The sequence below is a fragment of the Haliaeetus albicilla genome, chromosome 10 (assembly GCF_947461875.1).
Source record: "Haliaeetus albicilla chromosome 10, bHalAlb1.1, whole genome shotgun sequence".
Taxonomy (NCBI): Eukaryota; Metazoa; Chordata; class Aves; order Accipitriformes; family Accipitridae; genus Haliaeetus; species Haliaeetus albicilla.
In genome coordinates, this window is record NC_091492.1 from 39,245,018 (window position 1) to 39,262,728 (window position 17,711).

General features: G+C 45.7%; 1 protein-coding gene across 2 annotated transcripts in view; it reads right to left on the bottom strand.

Annotated features, from left to right (window-relative positions):
- Positions 1–17,711, bottom strand: part of BCR (BCR activator of RhoGEF and GTPase) — a 109,794-nt gene that overhangs the window by 28,359 nt on the left and 63,724 nt on the right. For both annotated transcript variants that reach the window (XR_011326675.1, XM_069795149.1), the window contains exons 4-9: positions 17,209–17,394; positions 13,444–13,551; positions 11,620–11,680; positions 10,643–10,695; positions 10,151–10,291; positions 617–738 (exon numbers count right to left, since the gene is read on the bottom strand). Coding sequence is in view for 1 of the 2 variants with exons in the window: in XM_069795149.1 (XP_069651250.1) it covers positions 617–738; positions 10,151–10,291; positions 10,643–10,695; positions 11,620–11,680; positions 13,444–13,551; positions 17,209–17,394 (671 nt within the window). In the remaining variant the exon portion in view is untranslated. The remainder of the gene's footprint in view (positions 1–616; positions 739–10,150; positions 10,292–10,642; positions 10,696–11,619; positions 11,681–13,443; positions 13,552–17,208; positions 17,395–17,711) is intronic.

Sequence of the window (17,711 nt, forward strand, 5' to 3'; positions counted from 1 at the left end):
ACAAGCATGTGCTTCAAAAGGGGCAGGGACAACTTTTTGCTTGAGGAGGGCAAGAAGACGTGAGAGGTCTCCCTGACCAGAACATTTACCAAATGAAGAGAAGCCCTGTTTGAGGCAGGTATGTTGGTAAAGGTTCCTCCCCCCTCATTTGTGAAAAATGTCAACAAAACTGTTTCTGTAGCTGCACTTTGGGGTTGACACATAGTCTGTTTATTGTACCTTTTCCATTTTTCTACAAAACTGTTAACTGGCTGTAGCTGCATGGCCAAAATTAATAACCTTAGTAACAAAAGAAAGAGAAGAATGTCACCTATTAAAAGAAAGAGGAAGTAGAAAAATGAATGGCATTTGTCCAGAATACCAGCAGCTACAGCACATCCTATTTTCCTAGGAAAGCACAGGGCAGGAGGAATTAACCTTTCCTGATGGACCAGCACTTGGCCAAGGTCTTAAAACAGACAGTACTACCTTGCTGACCATTCCTTGTCTCAGTACATCCTGTGGATTATGGTTACCCAGGTCTGGGGGTATTCATATTCAACTAAAACTGCTGGCTAAACCCAGGATTCTGCTGAAGCTGAGGTGCAAAGCACATAGTCCAGAAGGAAAACCTCACCCTCCAATCTGCTTCTTGAGCTTGGCACACAGGAACAGATCAGTAAAAAGAAAGACATGACGTAGCTTGCGAGCCCCCTCAACCAGCTCCACCATGAAACTGTCCTTCAGCAGCTGCCGGTGCTGGTAAAAAAAACAGAAAAAATGTTTTAGGTAGTGCAATATGAGCCCCAGATTTGGCGCTGGGGCAACACATTCCTTAGACGTGACTCTTACCAGAGCCAATTCAGTAAATTGGTCTAATTCAGAAAAAAGAAAAAAGGCTGTTAAATGTTTCTTGCTGTAAGGTCTGCTCCCTGCTGCTACCCTCTCTCCCAGGGGCCGAAATGGCCATGAATCTTCTTTATTATCTGGTTCTGGGTCAGACTTCAGGCTTCTCTCCATCACCTGTTCCTGCACCCAAGTGTAATTTGTGAGTCCATTGCCCAGCTTCTGCGTAGCCAAGGGCCAGAATCACTGACAGTACATCATCCCCTCACAAACCAGCAGAGAGCAGCAAACACCACTTTTCTCAGGAGTCACTTACCCAGCCACTGAATTCAGCTTAAGCTACCCCACCAGGTAGAAAGAGGAGTGAACACCTCCACGAACACCTCCACTCCCCATTCACAACAGTAGTTTGTCAACATTAACAGCTGAATGCCATTGCTGCTTCTTTATTACAAGAGCTGTTAAGGGACAATTCCTGAACAAAATGTGCATCTAGCAAACTTCTCAGTAGTCCCTTATCAGCCTGTGTTTAAATAGGACCATCTGGATATGTCCCCACCCCATGCCTATTTAAATCTCTTTTATGTATCATATAAACATTCCCCAAACCAAAAGACGCAAAGAAGCCACACAACCCTGATGCCTTTATTCCTGTTTCTAGCTCCAGGAAGCTTCACAGCCTCCTAAATAAGAGGCACACGTTGGTAGGCAGAAGCATAGCTTTCCTAATTCCCTTATGGTGACTCCATAGATAAAAGACAAAAAGGCTGGAGCACTGGCACTGAGACAGATGGCTGTGTGCTGTTACCAGTGACCAAGCCACGAGTTTCAAGCCCTGCTCTACACTCAGGCCTTCTGCTCTGATGTCAGGATCAATAGGACTCCGAGTGCACATCTGGAATACATATCTCCCACTGATTTTCAAACAGAAGTCAGGGGTATTCAACTTTGGGCAAATTTTATTCCCACCAATATGTATAACTGTCAGTGTTGCCTAGATTCACAGCCAGTACAAGTGGGAACCACCAGCTTCTCCACGCATGCTAAGGTATGCTAAGGTACCTTTTCCTGACCTGTACTATTTCCTTAATATTCCAGCTAAGAGGTTGCTCCCCTGACACCAGTGAACGACATGTCACACATACCATATATGCCCAGACAGCACTGTGGCTGAGGATAGGAGAGATCCGCTAACACTGTCCAGTGCTAACCAACACCTCCCCCTGCTGTCTCACTGTCAGCCTTCTCCAGCCCATGCTCCGGACTTGTCAGTACAACTCACTCCCAACCTGCAGTATCTCTGTGATCCCCACGCTGGGAGATGCATGCATGAAAACTGTCCATTTCCAAGAGGCAGCTGTGCTCAGCTATGCAGCAGTATGCAACAGGACGGCAGTTAACCTGAGCAAGGTCAGGACATCCAAAGCAGAACTGATGCCTCAGTTTCTTAGGTTATACCCAATGGGGTTTGCTTGCTGCGTGACTTAACAAGCCCTGAACACATTTACTGAAGAGGGTGTGGGAGTGCAAACCCCCATGCTGCCTCTCCTTCCGCCTACCATTCTTCCCATCTTGGCTCTCCAAAATGAAAACAAACCACATCAGTCCTGAGCTCAGCAGGCGTCATGGCAAGGAACACAAGGCAGAGAAATGCCCTTGCAGACATAATTCTTGTTTCCACACTCTGTCCTACAGCACCCTAAACTTCCTGACGTGGCCTAAGAGTCTGCATTTTCCTCTCTGCAGCTGCAGGAGCACCACAGCTAGCTGTTAAAGCACACAAAGCAGTGTCAGCACCTCATCTTGGTGCTGCCTTCCATTACACAAAGGTCCTGGAAATTTGTGAGCAGCAGCAAAAGCTGCACCTTCCCCATAGTGCCAGGAAGCAAGGCTGCTCCCTAGCAGACTGTTGCACCATCTCTGGGCAGGAGTCTGTAGAGATCTGGTATCCAGCAGTGATTCAAGCTCAGAAAGGCCTGTACATATGTTAGTGTTTATTTTTAGGTGGGCGTGATCCTCCTGGCTTATCTTCAGTGGTTTTGAAGAGGACGCCTGCCTGCATTGATGTCTCTGCTGCTGATGCGCACTTGTGCGTGCATCCCCCTCCTGCCTGGCAAACAAATCCCAGGTAGGAAACTAGAAACACTGAGCTTTCAAAATAAATAAATAAAAAGGACAACGTGTGTTGTCAGTAGCAAAAACACTCTCCACAGCTGCAAAGAATTTAATCTGGGAGCAATAATGAAGCAGGGAAAGATATTTTCTGAGCAAGCCAAAACCCTGATCTCAGGTTTTGAGATCTGATGCATATTAATTACACTGCAAATCAGCTCAGCTCCTCTGGGGCAATGAGAATAGCTGCTTGTTGCCAGCTCAACCTCTGCTCAATGTTCGTAGGTGTAAAGATGTTCTCACAGCTCACTCATCTCTGCTACCCTGCAAGAATGAGGCACTGTCCCTTCCCTACCTGGCAGGGACATGGCACAGTCCTGACCTGGCCTTCTGTCCCCCTCTGCCCGGCACTGGCATTGAGAGAGATCAGTCAAGACCCCAGCCCAGCACCCTGTCAAGAGTTCCTAGCTTAAAAATACCCCAGGCTAGTCCAGAACACAGATTCAGCACCCCACCCTGGGAAGATGTCTCTGGCAGAGACAGGGCATCCACATGGCCAGCAATATTTCTTCACAAGCAATGGAGGGCACAGGCCCAGGAGAGCTGTTGGAGGACTGTGAAGGACTACTGCTCAGCCCTAGATCAGCCCCCTGGTTTTGGCAGTATTCCAGTACCATCATCTAGGCCAGAGCATTTTGAAGACAAGCGTTTCCTTAAGTGGAAGCCCACACTGAGGCACTAGTGACTGGAAACCTTTGTGTCAGGTCTTCACAAAGTAAGAAAAGAAGAGCCCATCAGTATTCCCTGCAGCAAGGCTACAGACCTCTCCACATGGCCTGCCTGGTCCAACCAGGCCATCCCTTCTCCTGCCTTCTGAAGTTGTACCTAACCTGCTGCTGCACAGTCCTTGGCTGTCACCATCTAAGCAGAGTTCCTCCAAGTGGCCATGCTCTCTGTCCCACATCTCCCCAAAAGTCAAGCAGAAAGCTCAGCCATACAACGCCACATCAGCGGTGTGATTCAACAGCCTTCATACTTCCCATCTGGGACTGAGGTACCACTCATTTGCACTGAGTTTATTTTGGCTAGCACTCCTAGGTACAAAATACCCTAACACAGTGCTACCATGAGGCAGCAAAAAGTCTTTGGCAGCATGATCTCCCAGAAAGAGAGCTGGGTGGGAAGAAGACAAGGCTGTATTTCCTAGGCTTGACTGGGACAGAAGTAAAGAGGTGAAAGGGATTTATTCCAGTCAGACACTCAGAGGAAAACACTGAGCTCCCCAGACCTTTCATACCTCATATCTTCTTGCTCATGAGCTAGTTGGGAAGGTCTCCCTTCAGCAAGCAGCAGGGGTAAACTGCCACAAAAGCAACCAAGTGTCTGGGGACAAGAGGACAGAAGAAAACATTTGTGGATCAAGCCAGGAAATCTCTCCTCGCAGGGGTGTGGAGCTTGATATTAGATCTAACTACCAGCTTCTCTCGGAAAACAGGACTTTCGTTAGGGCTGGGCACAACAGGCATGCCCCAGGCTGCTCAGCATCAGTGGAGCAGAGGAGGAGTGCTTCCAGCAAAGGGTCGCATCCTTTGTTGCAAATGATTCATCTTGCCAGGAGGGTTCAGCAGGTCAGAGGGAAACAATAAAAGGATTTCCCAACTGGCTTACCAGATCCGTGCCAAACCCCACAGTGAGGGAGCACAGGGCACCTTCCCGGTCCTCCCGATATGAGTCAGCCCATCCTACTCCACCCTGGGGAGCCAGCGGCCCCCTCAGACAGGACTCGTGCTGGTCACATGCCCAGGCCACCTCACCTCCACAGGCCTTCTCCAGCAGTTTGGGAACCGAAGCCCATTTTGGTCCTCCCAGCCAGGGCCAGCAACAGCTACTCCTTTGGTAGCCTCCTGTTAAACAGGCTGTCCTGAAACACAAGGTCTTTTGGCTGGGTGATCCTGCTGTACATGACATACAACAGCCTATGTGTGGGAAACCATCTCTCTACCTTGCTTCCAAAGTTCCTCTGTTTGCTAAGGTTACCAAAGGTGCGAAAGGTTTCCTAAAATGCCCTGAAATGACATATAGACTACAGAAACATCAAATAAACATCCAGGAAAACATAAGCTTAAAATCAGAGCGGCAGTACAGTGGCAGAGTGACCCCTCTCTTCCAGACAGTCCCAAGACTGTCAGGTGTCCAGCACAGGAGCTCAGGTCCGCTATAGAAAGAGGTTCCAGGAGGCCTGGGGGAAAACTTCCTATTTTGTATCATAATGGAGTGAATTAGGATCATCTCTAATCTCTCAAACAGGGCCTGGGCTGACTGTTACCTTCAGTGGCTCTTGCAAAGTTTCTGTACTGGTGCAGTGTAAGTCCCAAGTCTCCTTTCTAGGCCCTGCTTTCCTTTGCATGTTTTCACCTGCTTCTTCTCCCACCCACCTCAGTGCTCTGGACAAAAGAGCTCTCTCCCTGTACACCTTTCAGTGCTTAGATATCCTCTTTGGACTGCCTATTGCCGTCCTCCTCCTCTTACCTCTGTCAGTTAGCATCTCCCCTCCCCCGCTACCAACCTCACGACTACCTGTATGCTCATCTATTCATCCTACAGTGTTTTTGTGCTGTTTGCATATGGTAAATCCTGCTGCTGTCACGTACTGTTTAACTCCAGGAAGTGTGGCAGAAGACCAGCTTGTCTGAGACACATTACAAAAAGTGGAATTTAAAAATCTACTCATCCAGAACCACAGCTGTACAAAAGGCTGTCTCCTCACTTGTGTGCTGAGGAAAGAGCTCATCCGATGTGGTGACAGCAGAGGCCTGCAGCGTGCGTGGGTGAGAGCCCCGGGAAGGACTGGAACATGTGTGATGCAGGAGGAGGAGGGTAAAAGCAGGAGATGGGTATTGGCATATGTCAGTGAGGAAGAGGTGGTTTGGCTTTCTGCAGAGCGTAGGAAGAAAATGATTCCTTGTGTGTGTATGCGTGTGTTGCAAGACCAGCATTGCAGAATAAAAGGGATGCTCTGCCTAGGGAGCTAAACTGGCTGCTCTTTGAGCATTTTAATAGCCTTTCTTTATTCTTTCCAAAGCTCCTGTCACCAGGAGCTCTCTGACTCCAGCAGTAAGGTAGAGTGTGAAGCATCCAAGATAATTTTTGAGTGCTCTATCGCCAACATCTGCTCAAGGCCTCCAGAAGCAGTAGGCACCAGGCCTCAAGCTGTGCATGGCTGCCTGCATCTAAGCTTAGCTCCCATCTTTTCAAAGGCTTTAGTTTGCCCTTCTGCTCCCTTGCAAATGTCCTTTGTCCTTTCTCTTCCCTAGCACACTTGGTCTCCACCAAGTTAAATGGGTGCCTCAGGCAATGATAACCAGTGCCTTGACTGCAGTTTAAAACCACATTTAGAAACATGATAGAGCAGCTTGCCAAGCAGCCACTTCTCTCCAGGGCAAGGGAAAAGGTGCACAGTAGCATATGCTGATCCAACATGTGATCTAGTGGGCTTGATCCCAGAAGGAACTGCTTGGACTGGTGCTGATGAGACCAGACACTAAGCCACTCAGTCAGCAGAGTGACCCAAAACTCAAAAAAGCCTTCGTTTTTAGGCAGCTCCATTCCTCCATGCCACTGTGGGATCACACAAATACCAGTGTGAACACTTCAGAGAGGGTGGGACTGCACGGCCACGGGCAAGGCAGAATGGCAGCCACTACCACTCAGCTTGGTCTGAACTGCCTGAAAGAACATCCAGCAAAGAGTATTAGACAAGCAGCAGTCAAGAAAGGAACCACCATCTCCCAAATGAACTCTGCAATTTTTTGCAGTTTCATTCATTCCTGCTTTACAAGAATGGGCTGAATTAGCTGGAAACACAAGCCTTTACTTCTGGCAGAGAAAGACAACACAAGCTCTGCAATCATTTGCATCCAGGCTTAGTTGAAAAAAACCATGCAGCCTATCTAGCTGCTCTGTTAATAAGACTAGAAAGGTTATTACTCCCTTCCTTCTGGCACATAATAGTGGCACATCCTCCACCTCAAAGCATTCGTTCTCCTGCTTCCCAAGGGACCATCCCAATAGAACCTTAAACAGGTTGCCTATTTAAGCCAAGAGAATAGTGATGAAGAAAGATGCTTGCTCCATGGTCCTAATGGGTGGAAGATTCTCCACCACTTGCATTCTGAGTCAGAAGGTATAGTGCTACTCAGACCCCCTTTCCCTCCATGCATTTGTTTGGTCATTTAGAGGGTTGGCAAAGGTGGATACCTGCAGATAATCCATCAAAAAAAAGTAAAAAAGTAAAACCACAAAAGTAGAAAGATGGGAAGGAGGGAGCAAGGGAATGTAGTAGCAGATCAGGCTGAATAGAAACAGACCCAAAAGCCCAGATAAGCCCTCCTGGCTCCCCTGTGTTGCCAGGCCGGGGCTGGTGCTCTCCTGGCACCTCCATACTGCAGCCCTCGCAAACCACAAGGCAGAGAAGACTAGCTACAGCCAGCCTGGCAGGCAGCAAGGACCAAACTATGGGTTTGTAGGCTTAAGCCACGAATACTGCCTTCCCTGTTGTAGCCCTTTCTGTCCCTCTGGTGAATGGTTTTACTCCCTTTGTTCCCATCTCCTTGCGCGACCTGAAATAATCATTCATCCCAGCAAATTAAATCAGGTCCATGCGTCACAGAAAACTTTCAGCTTATATGCATAAGTCTAGAATTAGAAAAAAGCCTACTGAGCCAAGCAGAACCAGGGGGCAGGTGTGCAGAAAGGACACCTGACATCACGCAGGAAGACAGCAGGCAGGTCAGAGTGAGTCGATGCTCCTGGAGCAGGGAATCACCTTTTGCAAAAGGGATGAATACTGTGCTGATGAGCCTGTACTCTCTCCTGACCTGCACTCCTCTCCTTAGTAGCCTGTCACTAGGGAGATTAACAACTGGCTGCTTTCCCCAGTTCAAAGCAATCCTGAAAAAAAGAGCTGGAGCAAGAGGCTGGCAAAGGAGATTTGACTCCTCCTCACGACACACTCAAAGGGGAAAAATATTCCCCATAAAAGGCAAGTACTGGGAAAAAAAGATAACTGAGATCAGCACCTAAGCAATACATGAGGGGAAAGGGCTGTTTTCCCTCCTTCCTTTCCACCAAGGAAATTTCTATGGGAGGAAGACAAATAATGAAAAAAGCCATCAAAGCAAGCTGGCAATTCATTAAAATAAAAAATGCATTATGCATTGAGAGCAGTCAATTAGGAGATGCAAACTGCACACTGTCCTGTCACCCTAGGGGAAGCACAAGCAAGGCGAGTGGGAGGAAAGGATAAGTAGAAAAGGAAAGATTTACAGGCATAAACAAAACCCAGCTATGACCCCAAGCTGAGTAGCTTGTAGCAAGGAGCAGCCATCACTAACCCACATGGAGTAGCTGGGAGCACGCTTGTGTCTCTGGATTACTATGCAGAAGGTGAACATACCTACTCTCTAGACACAGAGTGGTGTCAACTGGGGCATTACTGCTTTGAAGAAAGTAGGATATTGGTGCCAAATGACTAAAGAAAGTATCCACCATCAGATTACCAGAGTGGAAGGCAAATTCTGGGAAGCATCAGAAGCAATTCCGTTTCTTCCCTGAGCTCAGTGCAAGCTGTATGCAGCAAGGGAGAGCACAAAGGGTTCCTAGCCCCTCCAGCACACCCACAGCCCTCTCCTTGGGTATGTCCCCTTCTTTCCCTCCCCACATGATACATAGAGTCACTGCAGGCAGAACCACTGAGAGTGTGAATAGGGCTGCTGAGCCCAATCCTGACAAGCCTCCCCTTCCTGCTTTCTAAGATCTGACAAATACACCACTCCAAAAAGAGATCATCGAGATCATCCTCCTGAGCCTGCCCCTCTGCCTGGGCTCTGGCACCTCATTAGGATTCTGCATTATACTTTTCAAAGCCTGCATCCCTCATCGAGATGCTGACAGACAACCGGAGAACACAAAATGCTCCCTCCCCTGTGAAGGGGCATCCTAGCCTGCGATTTCTGCTACGACTCAATCAGCATCCACTTTAATGAGGCCATACACTATCGCCGAGGCCCTGGTGACTGATGTCTGAGCTTCTACCTCAGCCTCCAATTGCTCAGCCCCTCCTTTTCTCAGCTGCAGACTTCCTCAGCTGACAAAATGAGACAATGAACAAGACTTGCAGGACAAAGTGCACCAAATTCCCAGTACTGCAGCTTCTAGCAAATCTTTGTCAGCTGAAAATCAGTTTAACAGCTAAAAGCAAGCATGTTTAGCTGACAGGATTTGGGAATACATCATGAAGGTTCATGGTTTCTTAACAATCTCCTGGGCTTTGTAAGAGATGTTTTTGTACAGGGTAATTTGGGTCACTTTTGATCAGCCAGTGTCTCTGGCATGCTGCCACAACTCCTCTTACACACATACTATCTGAGCGCACCTCTCTTTTGTTCAATCTCCTACGTTCTTCTCCCTCTTAATACGTCTGTCAGTCCTGGCCTTTCCTCATCAGGAAGGACTGAATTGCTTTCTAATGAAACTATGAGGCAGATGAATCAAGCCCACTGAGGCATGCAGGACTTTACTGTTGCGTAGCTCTATGCCCCCCTTGCACAACATTGCATGCAGGTAAAGGAACTGCACATCTTAGAACTTTCTGGGTATAGTCCAGCTCCTAGCACAGCTGAGAAGAGTTATCTTACACCCTTAGGAGTCAATCACCTCCCTTAGCTTTCCCAGCCCATTCCATTTGTTTTGCTTCCTAATCCCATTTAAAACATTCTTCTTTAGAAATGAGGATGCAAAAAACTAGTTTTATGGCAAGAATGAAGATTCTGGAAAACAGCTTTTCCTAATCTTTTACGATTTCTGATGTTTCCTCACCTTTTTCTCTTCCCAGGCTTCCTGTTTGGTTTCAGTTTGCAGGTAAAATACAAATCCATTTAGTGTATAGCAATATGCATCATAGAAATGATGTGTGATAGTGATTATAACAATGCTAGGGACAAAACTCTAATCACACTTTTCCTCTGCACTTCCAAACTGTTTTCCAAACAGAAAACAGAGAGGAGCTGTACTACATCCTTTAGAGAACAAGGACACTGCATAAACTGTATCTTAGCAACAAACGAATTAATAGCGTAACTTCCTAGTCTGCTCTACAGAAAAGGCACAACCAGTATTTAGAAACTGAGAAAATAATGAAAGCAGGAAGGCTCACCTCCCCCTTCTTTACAGTCATGGACTGCCGACGAGGAGTGATCTCCTCATTGATGCTGGAGAGGAAGTTCTGTGAGATCCGTAGAGCATCCTGCAGGAGTGGATGATCAGGGTGGCTCACTGGAGTGTGCTTGAGCAAATCCTGACACCAGGAACACAAACAAAGAACAGAACCATGAGCAGCACTAGAAGGCAGAAGGGTCTGAGGGCTTCTAACTAGAGCTGTAGAACAAGATGCTCCAGCTGCTTCTTACAGATTAGAGCAAGGCTTTATCTCTAGACGAAGAGGATAATACTCTGCACTTCTTGGTAACACCACTGAAGAGGTAGCAGGGTCCTACCTATGGACTCCCTCCCCTTAGTGTAAAGGGAAGAGGCTCTTATGCAGCATGACAGGTTTATTTTTGCAGTCCTGCAGCTCCATGGAAAATTTGAAGGGTGAAGAAAATAGAAAAGGGGCCTAAAGTTTGAAAACTACCTTTCAGATACTTACATGCAGGACAAGTGTGCTGCGAGTCACTCGATCCACTGGCTTGTATAACAGAGCTGTGAAAAAAAAAAAGCAGCAGGAATATAAGGAAGAGGTACCTAAATACAGCCCCTACAGAGCAACTTGTCCAATGCAACTGAATGTACAGGCATAGGCTTATTAACCAATAAGCTACTGGAAAATTCCCTTCTCTAAGGTTAATGTGCTGCACAGCCAATAAAACACACATGAACACACAGAGGAAATAAACATGCTCCATGGCAAACAGATGCCCACTTGTGAGCACGCTCTGCCAGACAGTGGATGAGGAGCACACAAGGCAGTACAGAACAACTGCACACAGCATGGCACACTTCTGACAATTCCCTGGCAACCTGCCTGGTCCCACAGGTCAAAATCGGGCCTTGCACTCTTAAAGTTGCCAAGGAGGTCCCTGAAAGGTTGGCAGTGCATCCCTCCATCTGGAGTTCAGCATGACATGTTGAATGCTTCCAAATCCTGGTAATAGGCCAAAACAGGAAGGGTATTCACTTTTCTGTTAGTGAGTATAGAAGCTTCTTATAACATGGGTTGTCTTCTACCTATGTGCATAGAGACAAGCACCATGGAACCCAATCTTGACCAGGCTCTCTAGATGCTACCATAGGGCAAAAACCATGTAACAATAACTGCTAGGATTGCGTTTGTGCTATCACTGGGTAGCAGATGTTCTCTTAAAATCACAGCAGTCCTTTGGTTGACGTGGTTTTGCCAAAAGGGACTGATGAGGTTTTAAGCTGGGCAGGGGCTTCCCTGTGCATGCATGCAGCTTACTATGCATGAGCTCTGCTACTTAGCAAAAGGGAACTGATTTCCCAGGTAGAGCCAGCAGAGACTCCATAACCCTCCAGCATTTAAAAAGAAAAAGGGAGAGTGGAGGTTTGGCAACAGCCTCCACACAGTCCTGACAAACCACAGTCTCCTTTGCATGGATCACTCACTTTCCAAGGAATTTTTCGTCGTCTGATCTTTAGATTCCTTTGTGCTTCTAGCCTTTAGATTCTAAAAGAAAAAGAAAACCCACGTAGCAGACAGTCAATCATCTTGAAATATCACATGGGAATGTAAGAGACTATCTGCTCCTCCAAGGGAGGGCCTAAGTGTGAATGAAGGACAGCCCTATCACAGTTCAAGTCAGTGAAAGAAAAATGTGCTTTCCTTCCTGGTAAATCCACCATTGCCATGTCACAGGCACTCACACATCTCAAACACTAAGCAGTTTTCTTAGGAGTGCATGTCAATAGAGATGCAGCAAAGCAGGGAACCACCTATAGCAACAGGGATGGTGGAGTTTTTAAATCACCTGCAGGAGAAAGACATGTCCATAAGGATGCAGCCGTTGTCACAGCATGTGTACACCACCAATAAATAAAGTAGAAGATTGGGATTCAGTACCTGCAGGTTACACTTCCCTATACCTGTACTCAGAGCTGGGTGACCTTGGACAAGTCAACTCTTTTTCATGGCAGAAAAGGAACAACGCCTGTGACTCTTCTCTTTGCACATGGACCATGAAGCTACATGCTTTAATGTGCTGAGCTCTGAAATCCTCACTAAGACACAAATGCACAAATACCATCACCATCATTCCAAATAGAGTAGGTACTAGCACAATTTCAGAATTATCCTTCAGAAAACAGCAAAACAAAGGTATCACATTTGCACAGAGCCCAGGACCCTGGGGCCTTAATCTCTATTCCGTTTTCTAGGGACTACCATGATACTATCTATACATATTACTATTAATAAATGGGAAAGTCCATGAAATGCATTTTAATACTGAAAGAAAAGTAAGCACAGGGGAAGCTACTTTACTAATGAGTTGACACCACTAGAGCACAGGAGTGGTCAGGCAAAGGACCAGAACCTGATGGAAATCCTCAGGAGAGGACAGAAAACATTTGCACTCTGATGAGTAGTACAGCACATCCCAAAAGGCAAGTCTTGTCTCCCTCATTTCACAGAGGGAACATGTTTTGTTTTACCTCTTTATCATAAAAATCTAAAGGGACATGCAATAGTGAATGTACTCAAGAGTTTTTTTCAGAGCAATAAACGCTCCTAGTATTATTCAGCTCTGATTATTTATCTGCTTGTTTTTACAGACACACATAGGAAGTTCATGTTTTCTCGGTTACTGAGTTCTTCAAGATATAATCACCGCAATACAAAGAGTCAATGAGATCACGCATTGCAGGCAAAGCTGGTGGCCTGGGAAGCCTGAAAAAGTATTTAAAATGTTTTGACACAAGGTATTCCTCTTAAGAGAGGAAATCAGAGCAGCCCAATGAATAATATTATAGATTACGGCTGATGCACTTGCCTTTTTAAACAGAGCTACCTTCTCTTCTCTGCGCCAGTGAAGCCTGCAATTCCGCTGACAGCCATAATGCAAGCCATTAAAGATGGCTTTTTACACCACAATCAGCATCATCATTAGCAAGAGAAATATTTGAGAAACTCAACTGCAGCTTTCTCTTCTAGAAATGCATGAAGGAGGCACAGAGCCGAGAAGTTCAAAGCAATGCCAGTTTTTACAAGATTCCCTGGGTGGGGACAGCACATAAAGACTGTCTATGCAATAACCTCTATTAGCTCGAAGTATAAATCACTGTAAGAACATGAGCTGAAGCAGTGAGTCTACGGGAGCTCACAACTCCTCCAGAAGTCAGGGCTGCAAAGATACTTGGAGGATACACAGGAGTGACATTGCAGGGTGTTAGTCAGATCCAGAAGGCTCGTGTGTCTGAATACCATGACATTACCTCAGAGATTTCAGCAAACTGAGCATTGGCTTGGCAGCATTTCTCTGCTGTCTCCATAGCAACTTCATAGTTATCCACAAAGGCCCGGTACACTCCCAGCTGGCTGGCCTGCAGGAAGCAAAACAAAATAAAATAAATGCTAGGGAAGAAGACAGTTTGGGATGGCCAGCCTCAGTATCTAATGATCAGAACATGTTCCTTCACACCAAAGAATTGCAGAGAATGCTGAGCAGGCCCAGAAAGACATCTCTGACCTGTCAGCTTTGCTTAACCAGCACAGGTGCTCCCATGCGTGCACCCAGTTCCATCTATGCTGAATAAGTTCACTTGTGAAAGATGTGGAAGCCTGCGAGAATGACACATTCTTATTACTGCCATCTATTTTTCTCTTCTGAACTGCCAGATTAGTATCTATTAATATTTTAGCTCATTGATGTAACTGGAGCTGCTGGCTATTTGCCACAAAATATGAATCAGACAGGAATGATTCAGCCCAACAGCACAAATGTGACCCCAGTAAGCTACTTGTTGGCTTTTGCATGATGGACACGCTAAATCAAACCCAGACATTAACCCATATCTGCATTAGTGAACACTGTTATAAGGACAGCAGAGTGCTGAAAATACAGAAGAGAGATCCAGAGCACAATCTGTTTCGAAGGCAGTGACTGCAGCACTAGGTGACAGAAAATGGCAGTTTTTCCAGCAGAAGGAATATGCAATTGGTCCAGAAGAAGATGGAGCAGGCCTCAGAGTGCAGTAATAAGCCATTATTATCACTGAGTCTTAGCACTGATCCTGTTTGCTGACTTAGGAATTGCAGCCGTATTTACACCAGAGCACATAAGATCCAGCTTGGGAAATCCCTGGGTAGCTTCCAAGCTTGTCTGGATTGCAGAGCTGGTTTTGTGTTGCAGAGCTGCACAGGCTGTGCTGTAAACACCTCAGCAGCTTGAACATACTTGCAAGTGCATGGTCAGTAGTGAGCCAACAGGTGGAGTGCTGTAAAAGGCTCCATTAAAGAGAAGTTTGTTACCAGAAGAGCTTGCACTTACCTTATTTCTGCAACTTCCCTGACACTTCTGCCCAAGACACGCAACAGGCAGAGCAGTTAAATTTCCCACAGACAGTGCTCTTTTCCTCTCCTGCTCTCTCATAATCACTGTGTTCCCCATGCTCTACGGAGCTTTGTGCAAGAGACGATGGAAGAAAAAAAGCCACTCTCAGGAGAACATTCCCTGCACAAATTTCTTTAGCTAACAGAGGCTAAGAAACAGTGAGCTATTTCCTAGGGCACATTTTACTGAAAGATTAGGAACCAACCACAACCCTCATGCAAAATAACACGGTTATGACTGAAGCTGAAGAAAACTGCGCTCACTTATGCCAGGGATGACCTGGCCCCAGCAGTGTGGAGAGAATAAAATCTGTATTTGCCACTGGGGCACAAGCCTGTGAAGAAGCTGCTGTCGGAATTACTGATCATTTGCAGGGCTTATGACATTAGGATTTGGATGATGCCAGCTAACACAGCAGAGCTTTAAAGCTTCTCCATTCCTGTGTGGCTCTTTCATTTCCTGCTACTCCTGAACAGTCTTTCTAAACTTTCATTTTCCTCCTCTAAACATGCCATCATGAAAACATCTTTTTCATTAAAACCTGAGATTCCAAATAAAGCAATAATGCTCACACACAGTTTTCATGCTCGTTTAAGTTTTCTCTTTTTCAATTAAAAAGAATACACTGAAAATTAAACAAGTTTTGGTAGAAATAACTGACTTCTGGTTAAAATTTTTTCCATTCCTGAAAAAGATCAGTGATAATATTTGCTAAATATTTCTTCATTTCTAAAAACAGTTCTAAAGTGTTTCCTTTCTAGTTATAAAAAAACACTTACAAAATATTCCCCAAAAGTGAGAAGCATATTTCACTCCCACATGCCTAGTGCCTTTTTTCCTTTTCCTTAGTTTCAACAGGAAAAAGGTGGAATAACAGTCACTGATGTTACAAATGGATCATACTTTGTGCCAGACCACATGAAATTCTAAAACTCCTTGCATGCACTATCTATAACTTCAATCTATGGTGTTTTGTTTTGCATGATATTAAGGAAAATTAATGTCCCCGGGGACCTCAGGATAATAACAAGGATTCCAGTGTTTAGCATCAGTTTGCATGACATGACCACAAGTAAACAGTCTGCTCCAAAAGATTTTATGTACATGCGGTATAGATGTCTTGTAATGCCTGATGTTCTTGCTGTCTCTCTCATCTAGCTGCTTCCCACTGCCTACCAAGAATTATTCGCTTTATCTCACCCAGCAAAGAGTTCACAATTCCCACTGATACTGTACGAAACCACCAGAAACTGAAACTGCTAAGCTAACTCAAAGCTTCCTGCGCTAGGGCAATTTGCTACTTTGCTTCCAATACTAATCCAACAAAATCAACAGAACATAAAAATAGAGTACCAGAAGGGCTTAACTCACGCACCTGTGATCACCATCAGCAAGAAATGGTCTTAAACAAAGGCCTAAGTAGCTGTACAGTGCATCAAATCTTGCTCAATAGCCATCGCTGGTAAAGAATATATTCAGGTCTTCTTCAATTAGTGCTATCTTCATTGCTGCACTAAACTTCCAATGCAGTTTGTGAGGCTTCCACTTCTCAGCAGCTTTCTGCATCTTTGCTTCAGCAACCAGCAGCAGGTGGTTTTGTCTTCTTAAACCAGTTGCTCAAATTGCATACCATGAACTACTCACCAAGGCACCAACTTGACCCCTCCTGGCTAAAACATGCTGGCAGTGAAGAACAGAATCCCATATTTTGATCTTGAGCTGCTGGCATGCATGGAAAACATCATCTTCCAGGCACATCTACCCCTGCTCCATAGGGGATGGGGATGGTGCTGGGCTACACAGCTGCTAACAATTGAGTGACCCTGGTAAAGCGCACTCCCCATCCAATAAACCCCTCACTGGAATGTCACTCCTACCCTGAGAATCAGAGGCACCTCAGGAATGCAGAGATTCTTTTCTTTTCTAAAAAGGAAAAACCAGCTCCTTTAATCCTTTGCTCTCTGCACATGCTAGGGGAGAGGCTAAAGGGGCCAAAAGAATCTCCTAGAATGCAAACAATTTGTCATCTGGCTCAGAAACTCAGCAATTTTAATTCAGCCTCAGAAACATGCTGTATATGCCTTTGTCCTGTTCTGCACTCGGAGAATTTTGTTGAGGCTGCTTGGAGGATTCTCAGCAGCAGGTTGACTGCATCAGCATAGCAGCAAGGGGAATATCAAGGCCGGGATGGTGGTAGAAAAGCAAAGCCAAAGGTGATGACCATAAAAGAGAGAAAATCAGCACAAGATAGAGCAAAGCACCACAGAGAGAAGGAAGTACGTGTGAGGGAGTTCAGCAATAATGAGAAACACTTAGCTGTCAGTGTTAAAAAGTATGCTTTTTAACACTGCCATTCTCCCATCTTCCTTTAAAGCAAACAGTTTGATGACACTGCAGACACCCTGGAGATTCAATGTTTCTGTGAAATTGTATTTGTATTAGTATCATAGCTTGCTGGAGTCTTTAATTAAATGCAATGAAACAGCCACTTTTGCTGTAGGCCTTTCACTGCAGTGGCAAAGCTAGAAGCCTCTCATCTAAGCCCGCTAAACTCTTTGGTCTATGCATAGTCACCAAAGGGAATTGTATCAGCACCTGTGAGATGAATGAGAGGTAACAGAAACTTTGGTGATGGTAGTTGACTCACCAACTTTTGGAAGAGGTCCCCTACACGTTGCTGGTGACTCCACTGCTGCACTCGGGGAAAGAGCCCATCATAGAATTCTTTATGGATCTCATAGAGCTCAGGCACTTTGAAGAATATTGTCTCAATCTGCTGACTAGTCAGCACAGGCTGAGAGGTAGTGGCAGCTGCTTTCAAAGGCTTCATAGGCTGAAATGAGGAAAGAAGGAAATTGTTACCATGCAAACCAAGTACCTTCACCTTTGCCACATTACAACACATCCCTCCAGAGAGTTGTTTTTCATCCTATTAATAAGTGATATTTGCATTCACACAACTGAAAGCTAGACATTAACAAGTTCTCTCATGGGTATTGGCCATCCCTGGCAGGTGGATTTTCCCAGGATGTTCATGGTGCAATTAAAATCCCTTTGCACTCCGTTTCCTTAATCTCTGTCCAAAGGTACAGCAACGTGTCTAAAAATTAGCACAGGATCCTGAAAGACAGGGCTCCTGGATACTACCAC